We start from the raw sequence: 11,373 nt of genomic DNA, 5'->3' as shown, positions 1-11,373 counted from the left end.
TGGGACCCTGGGGCCCTGCACAGCAGGACAGCAGAGTCTGGGCTCCAGGCCCAGTGCTGTCACTCCGGCCCTGCAGCCACCATCTCTCCAGGGTAGCCCGAGCCAAAACAATTTCCAGTTCAGCACATAGTGGGCCTGCCACACGGTATCATCTGCAGTCATCTGCCAGGATTTCAGGGCCTGACAAGGGCTATTAGTAGCAAACGTGGCTTAACAGAAGGAGCCCTTATCCCCGGGGAAGAATGAGATGGGAATCTCTGATCCAATCTCCTTCCATGCTCTGACAAAATTTCACTGGAAAATTTTATTGAAAAAAAACAATTGTACAAATAAGATCTTTGTTTGACAGCAACAAAGGCTCATTTCCCCCCTTTCCTCCCCATCTTTGAAAATCTATAAAAGGAAAAAAAAAATGTTCATCCCCATGATGCCTGACTGGAGTCTGCCCAAGAGCTCCCCCTGCCCCCCCATAAGCTATACCCGACCCCCTCACTGGGGTCAGACCCATGGGGGGGCAGGGGCAGGGGGCAGGTACATGTCCCAGGGGCTGCAGCACCTAGTTTTATAGTTGAGGGAAGTCAGAAGATTGGGAGGGAGCCGGGGAGGGGCTGAGGTGGTGGTGGTATCAGGAAGAGGGCCCCCTTTCCATGAGGGCTTGGCTAAATCCCCAGCTCGATTCTGTCTCACAGCTGAGAAAGCACACAGCTATAAATATGAACACTGACCGAGGCAGCCTGGATCCCAGGGCCGAGAGCAGGGCTCCACGACTACTGCCCAGCTCCCACAGGATGTGGGGTCTCTGGGCTCAGTATCCTGACATCTGGGGGCCTGTGTCCAGGCAGAGTGAATCCTGGCTAGGAAGGTCTGCTCAGACACAGCCAGCCCCCCTGTTTTCCCACCCCCACCCCATGGACCATCCAAGGTCAGTACCTCAGCTCCCCACCCCCATAGCACCCATGTGTCTCAGGAGCCTCCCGCTGCCCCGTGCCATCCCACACCCACCCTGGGGCCCTACAACTCGTCTCGCATCTTGTCACCCTTGGGCCGGACCAGGCGCCCGATGAACAGCAGGGAGCCGCTCTGGGTGTCTCGAACCAGGAAGATGAAGGGGTGGTCGGCGTAGAAGAGCTTGGGGCTGCGCAGCTCCTCACGCCCATAGATGTCCTGGTCGAAGGGGTTGCCGTCTGTGTCCCACTCGAAGGCGGTGGCGTGGAACACACTGGCCAGGTACAGGTCCTTCTTGCCGGACATGCGAGACAGGTCTGCCTTGTTCTTGTCGATGGCCTCAGTCAGACCCAGCCCAGCCAGGTGTTTCTGCAGGACCAGGGGAGTGCCGGTGAGGCCACGGTGGGTAAGGCTCCTAGACCCTCACCCTCCACCCACACCGCCTGCTGTCTCCTCCCGTCTCTTCCCTCAGAGCAGAGATGACCACTCCCTGCCACCTTCTGTGTGCCAGACATGGCGTGGGCACTGCCAAGCACTGCTTTCCTAATTCTCATGAAAACCCTGCAACAGCTTCCAATCACCACGTCACCACAGATGAGGAAACTAAGGCCCAGGGGGAAAAGGCAAAATCTATGCCTGGCCCCGCCGAGCCACCTTGACCTGTGCTTCTCAAACTGTGGGTGGTGGGTCGCCAGCATCAGCGTGACCCAGGGGCTTACACGAAGCGCACATTCCCTGGCTCCAGCCCAGAGCCACGGAATCACAATCTCTGGGGGTGGGCTGGGAACCTTTTGAACCAACTCTCCAGGTAATTCTTGACACACTCGTTTGAGAAAGACTTATCCTAAGGACAGCTATGACCCCATCACTCTGGGGCTTAAAACCTTTCCAGAGTGATATGATGTCTGGGATTTGCTTCAAAATAATCTGATGGGCGAGGAATGGGTGTGTATAAATGGTCATGAGTTGACGATGGTTGATGTTGGGTGACGGATACATGAGGGTTCCTGATACTAATCTCTCTTTAATATATTTTTATACATTTCCATAGTAAAAAGTCAAAACGCACACACACACACCCCCTCTTCTAAGGCTCCGCACCCTGGAAGCCAAGGACAAGCTCTTTCCTGTGACCTGTGCTTGCATTGCAGCCTTGACCCTCAGTATGTCCCACTCCGCTCTCCACTCAACAGCCTCCCTGAAACTGCATCCTCGATGGCATCTCGGTGGCTACCCTGTCTCTGTAGGGCCCTTTAGACTCCACGTCTTCCGGGAAGGCTTCCCTATCCCACAAGACTGGAGCCGCGCCTCTCTGGGCCTCAGCACCCCTGGCCTACCTCTGGCTATCAGTGTGTGGTCCTGTCTGTCTCTCCCACCTGGCTCAGAGCTCCCTCAAGGCAGGGCCCATATTCAGGGCTCTCCCTGGCTCTCAGTGCAGAAGAGGTGGCAGTAAAGGACTGTCGGCTGAGTGAACAGCAGCCTTCAGGGCCCAGGCTTCTGCGGGACAGTGCACTTCCCCAGCATGCCCAAACGGGCACGAGAACTAGGGATCTGAGAGTCAGGGTGTCCTGAGACAGGCATTCTAGGCCCAGCTATTCCAGTCCCCTTGACTTTGCACAAATCACCCTCTTGGAATTTCCCAACTCAATCTATTGCAGGATAGCGGGTAGTGTGTCCAACCAGGGTGCCAGGAAAACACGGGAGAAAGAAGGGGAGTCAGATGACAGCAACTGCAGGAGAAAGGGCTGGGGTAGAGTCGGGACAAGTGCAAGAGGGAGACAGGTGGCTCCTCTGGAAACCCTCAGTGCCGTCTACAGTACAGACCACACAAGCTCCACTAGTCTCCAGTTTGGAGCCTAAGCCCCATCTCATCTCAAGCTTTCTCTCTCCACGCTCTCTCAGCAACAAGTCTGAAACAATTCTGTAGGTGAGAGACCTGCCAAGGAATCATTTCTGGAATCCAAGGAAGGAATGAGATGAACATTTTCCCTGTCGAGTAGAGGAAAAAATCTTTCTCTCCTGATTGACGAAAAGGCCACCCTGAGTTTTCACCTTGAGAACTAACTGCAGCTCCACTGCTTACTAGCCAGGGTGACCTTAGCGAGTCACTGCTTCTCTCTGAGCCGCTGCCCACCACCCAGGGTGGTCATGAGGGAGAAATGATGTTGAGCGGGTTTGGTTAAGTTTCCAGCCAAGTGACTCAGAGCTGAAAGCCATTATTAGTCTTATTACTGCATGGGGGACAATCCTCCAGCTTGAACAGTCTATACACGCATACCCCAGAGATATTGCGGGTTCAGTTCCAGACCACTACAATAAAGTGAATATTGCAATAAAGTGAGTCACACGAATTTTCTGGTTTCCCGGTGCATATAAAAGTTATGTTTACACTATACTGTAGTCTATTAACTCTGCAATAGTATTATGGCTTAAAAAATCAATGTACATACCTTAATTAAAAATACTTTATTGCTAAAAAATGCTAACCATCATCTGAGCCTTCAGGGAGTCAATCTTTTTGCTGGTGGAGGGTTTGAAATATTGCGAGAATTACTGAAACGTGACACAGAGACACGAAGCGAGCAAATGCTGTTGGAAAAGTGGAGCCAATAGACTTGTTTGACGCAGGATTGCCATACGTTTTCAGTTTGTAAAAAAACGCAGTAAAGCGAAGCACAATAAAATGAGGCATGCCTGCAAAAACGTCTGAGTTATTGACTGTGTGAATTTGGATACGTTATTTCACTTTCCTGAGCCTCACTTTCCTCATCTGTAAGATAAGGTTGATAGTCCTACCTAATAAAGTTGTTTTGAGAATTAAGAGTTTAATACATGCAAAGTGCTTAGGAAGAGTGCCTAGCATACAGCACGTGCTCAATTATATTGGGTTGGCCAAAAAGTTCGTTTGGGTTTTCCGTACGGCGTTACAGAAAAACCTGAACGAACTTTTTGGCCAACCCAATATTTAGCTATTGATGTTATCACCATCTTCCCAAGGGCAGGGACCATGCCTCCTCCCCCAACACAGCCCAGTACTGCCTGGACAGCCAGAGGGGCTCAGGACAGACCTGCGGAGCTGGTGAATGGTTGCCCCATGCGCCATGCCCCCCTCCAAGCCCTGCAGGCCCTTGAGTTGGGCCATCCCTCACCTGCAGGTCGTGGGTCACCTCTACCACACCCTTGGGCAGGGAGATGGCAACAGCCTTCTTCTGAATCTTCCCCATCCAGGTCTTCAGCTGCTCTTCGGTCAGCAGCTTCTCAAGGCGCTCCAGGGGCTCCACGTGGTGGGGCATGATGATGATGAGGCTGGAGAGCTTGTGCGCCAGGGGCATCTCCACGATTTGCAGCTTCTCCTTCTCGTCATCATAGTAGTTGTAGAGACCTGGGAGAAGAGCAGAAACAGCGCTGGGAACACTGTGGGGCGGGGGCGGGCCAGGCCCCAAGCACCCTCAAGCCCCCACTTGGCCCCCCAGCCCTGCCCTGCAAGGCACCTACCTGTTCGGTGCATCATGGTGACGCCCACGGTATAGGAACGGGTCACCATGAAGCCTCGGTTGTCCACCATCTTGTGGTGGAATCTCTCATCCCAGTGTGCTGTAGTGGGAAGTAGGACACAAGGTCAGAAATAGATGCCCCCATCTTGTCAAGACACTCCCCTCAACTGCATACCCTGGATTTTTCCCCGCTCAAGGCCTTTGTTAAAGTCTTCTGGGCTCCACTGCGGCCCACCTCCCCCCGAGCCCCAGCCCACAGAGTACATGTTCCCTGCTCTGGGGGTGTGGGTCTTGGCCCCAGGACATGCTGCCTGAAGATACGGCTCTCTACATTTAGGGCCTACAGGGGGTGCCTTCAGGAGGAGGACCCTCAGCTGAGCTACCACCATGTCCACCTCCGCCCTGACAGCTGTCAGGCATTTGCGCAACATGCGCTGAGCTAGACTTCCCACCCCACCTGCTAACTGAGGTCTGTGCCCCGGGCAGGGGATGCCCCAAGACCACCCTTCATTCTTGTCTGCAAGCCCTGTCTCTGTGCCCCCCAAAATGACCCAAAAAACCATGAATACGTGACAGTGGCATGAGCCCTGCCCTATGTCACATACAGACGTGTATTCAAATTCAGTCTCAGTCACCAACTGGCTGCAAGACCTTTCACCCCTATCTTGGTCCCTTCATTTGTAAAAGAGGGGTCACCTCATGCTCACAGCATGCCGTGAGAGGGACAGTGCTATCCATATAGGTACTCAAAAATACACATTAAGCCCAAATCGAATCTTCAATTCAAGATGCACCTGGACCTGAGTCCGGGCTCTCTCCTCCTAGCTGAGCCTCAGTTTCCTTACCTGTGAAATGTAGGTAACACCACCTGCCCCCAAAGTTGCTTTGAGGGTTAGTAATGGTCACAGATGTGGAGCCTTTCTCCAGCTCATTACTGAGATAGAACTGATTACTAAATTTGATTCCAAGACAAGCAACAACACTCTGATGTGATGAAACACGGCAGGAGCACATCTTATGGAGTCCTTCAGTGGGGCTTGCATCTCTGTCCCGTTCCTTTAGACACAACACTACACCTCTCTGAATCTAGTGTCTCGTATGTAACAAGAGTTCAGTAACAGTGCCTCCCTCTGGGTCCACAGGTTGTTAATGAGGACTGAAGGAGCCCCAGCTGTGGTGCTCTGGCACGGGAACACTGACCTGATTTGCCAGGGGCGGGGCTCCGGGGAGAGGAGGCCCCGCCCCACCGCGCCCTGCCCCGCCCCTCCGGACTCACGCTTGAAGAACATAGCATTGACCAGCAGCGCGCCGTCGGTGCGCTCCACGTCCTTGGTGACCTCGGGCAGCTTGCCGTCGGTGGTCTGCGCCGCCCACTCGTTGATGGACTGCAGGGCGCTGCGCTTGTCGCGGAAGTTGATCTTGGAGTGCTCGCAATTGTAGTGCTGCTTGCTGCTGCGCACGAAGTCCTCTGCGAAGCTCACCGAGCTGGGCCCATACAGGCGGCTGCCCAGCTTCCACGTCACGTTGCGCGCCGTGCTGTTGCTGAGCGAGCGCAGCAGCTCGCCCAGGCCCGCGTGCACCTCCTCGTCGCGCAGCTGCTCGGCGCTCAGCACCGCCTTGGCCTGTGACGCCGTGGCCGCCTTGCCGCCCAGCGACACTAGCCCCAGGGACGAGGCCACCACCACAGGCGACAGCAGGATGTTCTCCACCGCCTGGTCCTTGGCCATGGCCTGGTACAGGCTGAAGGCCAGGCCGGCGCTGCGCTCAGCAAACGTGGCCGCCTTGGGGCTCAGCTTCTCAGCCGGTCCGGGAGCTGCTGTAGCCGCGGGTTTCTTCACCTCGGCGGCCAGGGCCCTGGCCAGTAGGCAGAAGGTGCTGATGAGCAGAAGGGCACGCATGGCTGGGAGGCGGGGTGTGAGCACCACGGAGGACCTGTGAGGGTGGCAGAGAGAGGGCGGCCCTGAAGCCCTAGTCGTTCCTCGCCAACAACCATCCCTAGCCTCTGGCTGTCACCATGTCCCCTGGAGATGGGAGCAAGACGGCCCAGAGCTCTAGGGAGCCCGGACCTAACTCCGGGTTGCCCAGATTGGGGGTCTCCATCTGCCCACTCTCTCAGAGGCCTTCTTTGACTCCCCAGCCAAAGCAGGCAAATCCCCACCTCAGCTCTATTGATTTCTTGCACTGAACTTAACATTTAGACTTATGTTTGTTATGTACTGTTTCCATCCCTAATTAGTCTGTGACCTCCAGGAGGGTAGGAAACCTAGCTAGTCTGGCTTCTGTCTATATATATCCCCAGTGCCTGGCACACAAGAGGCCTCAGCTGTTCCTTAATGAACAAAAACCAGGGCCACTTGCCCAAACCTGGGGTCTTTAGTTATTAGCTCTGATCTCATACAACCCTGGGGCCCTTTTCCAGTGGGGGAAAAAAAAAAGTGGTAGATGGGCTCAGGGTCTGCATGAAACTCAGGGGCCTGGACAAAGGATGTCACGTGGGTGGAGGTATAGGCCTGCTCCTCCCCGAATGCCTTTCCTCCTGCCCTGGGATGTTAATGAGTCGCCAGTTGGTTCACTCATTAAATGAGAGAGTCCAGATGCTCTACTCTGCTGCCCCAAGGGTGACCTTGAGTTCGCCTGTGTGCATGTGTGTGTGCTCCCCTCTCTGAGCCTCAGGCTCCATTTTCCAAGTTGTATGGGTCTAGGTCTCCATGCCCAGGCTTCTGTCTCGGCAGGGACTTGCCTGCCCATCTGCCCACAGCCCCTGGAGCGGATGTGAAATCCCCAGGACAAAAGCTGGGGGGGCCGGTGGAGGGAGGAAGGTTTCCTGAGAGGAAGGATACTAAGGGAGAGGGTAAGTCACAGCTCAAAGGAACAATGACACCAACACCCCTTCACCAGAGGCTGGTGGCCAGATGTGTGTTCATTCTCCCAGGAAGCTGGGCCACCTCAGATTCCATTCTTCCCTCCCATCTGACAGTCATCACCACACGTGCCCATCTACTCTGTGGCTTCAAGATTGCCCTCAGGTCCCCTCCTCAAACCACAGCAGTAGCAGTGGCCCCTAGGACAAGCCCCTCTCCCCTCTCTGGGGCCTCCCATCAGGACAGTCTCTCCACATGGACTTATTTCCACACTCCTCCAATCTGAGGTCATTTCCGCTTCTCCAGGCAGCACAGGGAAGAGGAGGTGACATGGCAAAGGGAAGGTTTGGAAGGAGCCGCGGTGATCCCACGGCTCTGGCAGATCCCATCTCATGGTCCTCAAGAAGACGGAAAACTCAGAATCCTGGTGGACGACCCTCAGGCCTTGAGCCTGCCTGGGGAGCACTGGCTTTCTGCGAAGACTCTACTGCTGCAGCCATCCTGTGAACCAAGCCAAGGCCCCCCTCCCTGGGCTGCCACCTCCTTGGAGGTGCGGTGCAGAGAAGCAAAAGGTACATGGGGAGAGGTGGTGGGAGGAGGGAAGGCCACTGAGCCCCACAGCTGCCTGGGGGGAGGTATCAAAGAGATCTGTAGCCTAGAGTATGGATTGCAGAGGTAAGACAGAATTTCACCCTGAGGAACGGATTGGGAAGGGAATATCTCAGGGCCCAGGCCGCCTTCCTCCCAGCCCTAGCTACTTCCCCACCAGGCCTGGAGCCTCAAAGGCAGAGCGGCCATATAATTATTGTACAAAAAAAGACACTTAAGAGTGTAAAATGGGACACTACTAATTATTAGGCCAGGACAACAGGCATATATATGGTCATCCTATTCAAAGACCGCCTTTAGTCCAGACAGCCGATGCCAGAGCTGGGACCTCTGCAGAGGCCACCAGCATCCCCTTGAGAGACAGTCTCGGAGTCTAGTTCACAGCCTTGCCACGTGGCAGGCACTGTCTTGACAGCCCCACCCCCAGCCAACCAGAACCTTAAAGGGCTGGGAGGGGCTTTTTAAGAAAGCTCCAAATGACTAGTTTGGGATTCCTCAGGCAGCCACACAGCTGCGCTCCTGCGCCGGGTGACGTGGCAGGCTGGAAACTGAATTATCTGCACCCGCCTGCAGAGGGGGGCTTCCTATTCGGGAAGCGGGAGGCCTGGGTTCAGGTCCCAGGGGGTGCCACGGAGCCTCCCTGGCCCTAGCTTCCAGCCCGCAACGTCACGCTCTGCAGGGAGATGTGCAGCTATGGAGAAGGGCTGCCCTGTTAACCCAGCAGTAGGAACGGAGGAAGGCAAGTCACTGCAAGCAAGCCAGCCTCCCACAGCCCAGCCCCTGTTGCTACAGAGAAATCCTAGCCCTTAGGCTAAGGTTAGAAGATTTATACTCCCATAAAGAAAAATACACGAGCCCAGAACCAAGGGCTGTGCCCACAGCTAGCCAGGCCAAGTTGAGACTGGGTTCCAGATTTTTGTAAGTAGAGGGAAGGGAAGCAGATGCTGGGGGGGGACCACCAGAAGGGCTCTCGAACACTTGAGGAGGGCTAAAGTACCTTGAAACTGCCTCAGGGGGAGGTCAATGCCTGCCTTTTTCATTCTGAAAGAAAACAGAAGAGTGAGGAGGATGGGATAGGGCAGAGCTGGCGTGGTGGTGAGGAGGGGGCCTGGTAGGCCCAGCCCCCATATGGAACCCTGTCTGCACTGCCCCTGGCAGAAGGAAGACGTAACCAGTCCCAGATCTACAATGACCTTGGAGGTCATTCACTTCACCAAACAGTGGGAGAAACTGAGGCCAGAGAGCAGGCAGGGAGCCACCTCCAGTCCACCAAGGATCAGTGGGGGTCAGGCTTCCTAGCACAGGGCTCCTTCCTCCCAGAAGCACCCACAGAGCCCCTCTGGAGGGCTGGATGTGGTGTCCTGTTACACAGCCCGTGAAAAAACATTTCTGCTGGGAATCCCGGTGACCAGAGACAAAAGGAGGGGACACGGAGGCCTCAGGAAGGGGGGATGGGCAGATGAACTGCCAGAGGACAGTAGGGTGTGGTCCCAGCCAGAGACTTCCAGGGAACCAAAGCCCCCTGATTTTCCTTCGGCCTCCATCCGGCCTCCATCCGGGCCCTGCAGACCAGCGGGACCAGCCGGAAGCCCGGGAAGAGGAGGGGCCAGGCCTTTCTGGTCATGCTGGAAGCGGTTTCATTCTTCTTCCACCACTCCAGCCGTCTCAGGAATGTCCCTAAGCTGGGGGCAGGGAACCCCGGCCTCTTAAGTAGCCGTAACCCTGCAGTTACTCCAGGAACCAGGTGGCGGTGGACAGAATTAGAGTGGGTGACTCAAAGCCTTCTAGGGAGCGCCCCCTTGTCCCTTCTGTGGGAGGATGCACCCCTTTTTGGAGGGAAGTGGGGGAGACTGGTGCTGGCTGCCGATCAGAAATGGAGCCGCGGTGGGGGACTCCTCCCAAACCATGGGGACCCCAAGAGCCAAGTAAAAGTCAAGGCTATTTCACCTCCTTTTCCTACCACCCTACCTCAGGAGGCTCAGATGCACCCCCCCAGCAAGCCTGTGAGGAGGGTGGTCCACTGGCCCTTGGGCCTCAACCCCACAACTGGAGGCACCCCGAAGCCAGCCTGGCCTCCCTGTCCCTGCTGGAAGGCATTCCAGACCCCATCTTCTCCCTCCTTGATCCTGCAGAGGGACGAGCCTCAGCATCCCGGCTCCCAGCCCCACTGTTTCCTCTCTGCCACCAGCACCCCTGCCCCACACTTCTGCGGAACCCTGCACTTTTTCCGGGCCCTCTGAGTGCCCCGACTCCCCATCCCGGCTCTGATCTCTGCTCTGGCCCTCGGGCTCGCTCCGCCATCACCCCGCAGCCCCGGGTTCTCCATGCCGAACCCTCCAGCTGTCCCCAAAGTGCCAGGGACTCCAGTTTGCGGGCTCTGGAGTGAACCCTAAACCCTCCCGCGGGCCGCTCTCCCCTCTCGTTTTCTTGAGCACCCCCGAAGCTCCCGCCCCACCCGGGCCGCCCCCGCCCCTCACCTGGCCGGGCTGTGCTGGCGCCGGGACCGCAGTCACAGTGCCGCACTCGAGCCGCGAACGGATTCCACTCTCCGCCGCGCCCCCGCTCTCCAGATCTATATATGGCGTTCCCCCCCCCACCTCCCTCCCGTCCCGAGAAACTTCTGGAAAGTTAGAAAAGCTTCCGGAGGGCGCCCCGGCTCCGCCAAAAAAAGCCAAAGACCTCCCCCAAACCGCCCCGGCTCCCGCCTCTCCCTCTGCGGGCAGTCACCCGGCCCCTGGGTCCTACTGCCCCCCTCATCGGACGGGGTCGCGGCACCCGGGGAGCCCCTGCCTTGAGGCTGGGCGCCCGGGGCCCCGCACGACTGCAGAGCGAGCAGGCATCCTTTGATTCAGCTGAGACTCTGCACCCTAGTGGGAGCTCGGAACACTTAGCTGGAGGGGACATGGGTCTCCAGGGTCCAACTCCCCGGAGAGGAGCCCCCTAACACCCCAAGGCTCTTTGCACAAGCCAGCTACCCCTGATTGCACATTCCTTCCAGCACCCCTTTCCCTGCAGCAGCTCTGCCTCCAAGTGGATCCATTCCTTCATTTTTGAGCTGAAACTTAATTGGGTTCCCCTACACACCCCCTCCTCAGTCAGGGCCCCTCTCCTTCCTCTCAGGGGAGGTGGTCAGAGGTTGGGAGGCAGCACCCTTCTCCATGTGCAGTTTATCCTGAACACCTTGGAGCTCAACCTCAGTGGCCAACCCAACAGGAAGAGTGGTCGGGCCAGTCCCAGTACCTGACCCTCACCTAGGAAAGTATTGGAGACACCTGGGAAACACCACATGGTCTGCCTGGGCCTGGAGGGGTGCACAGGAAGAAAACCCTGGCTGTCCACTAAGTAATATGCTGTGTGCCCCTAAAGAAGTTACTTTCCTTTCTGGGCCTCAGTTCCTTTGTGAAATGTCATTCCTTGCTTCCTTTCCTTGTCTGTCTCTGTCTGTCTCTGTCTCTCTGTCCTTG

The 11,373-nt window shown here is 56.3% G+C and overlaps 1 protein-coding gene across 2 annotated transcripts; it reads right to left on the bottom strand.

The window, feature by feature from the left end:
* Positions 1-289: 289 nt before the first annotated feature.
* SERPINH1 (serpin family H member 1) lies at positions 290-10,574 on the bottom strand. Of its 2 annotated transcripts, XM_049713324.1 has the most exons (6): positions 10,387-10,523; positions 8,907-8,950; positions 5,716-6,371; positions 4,441-4,539; positions 4,095-4,327; positions 290-1,314 (listed from the first exon to the last, which is right to left on the bottom strand). In XM_049713324.1, exons 3-6 carry the CDS (start codon positions 6,335-6,337, stop codon positions 1,012-1,014), a joined length of 1,257 nt encoding a protein of 418 aa, XP_049569281.1. In that variant the 5' UTR covers positions 6,338-6,371; positions 8,907-8,950; positions 10,387-10,523; the 3' UTR covers positions 290-1,011. The 2 variants fall into 2 exon arrangements, with proteins under 2 accessions (XP_049569281.1, XP_004279854.1); XM_004279806.3 differs by lacking the exon at positions 8,907-8,950 and having other exon boundaries at positions 10,387-10,574.
* Positions 10,575-11,373: the final 799 nt, after the last annotated feature.

The sequence above is a fragment of the Orcinus orca genome, chromosome 8, assembly GCF_937001465.1.
Source record: "Orcinus orca chromosome 8, mOrcOrc1.1, whole genome shotgun sequence".
Lineage (NCBI taxonomy): Eukaryota > Metazoa > Chordata > Mammalia > Artiodactyla > Delphinidae > Orcinus > Orcinus orca.
This window is presented reverse-complemented; position numbering and strand designations above follow the sequence as displayed.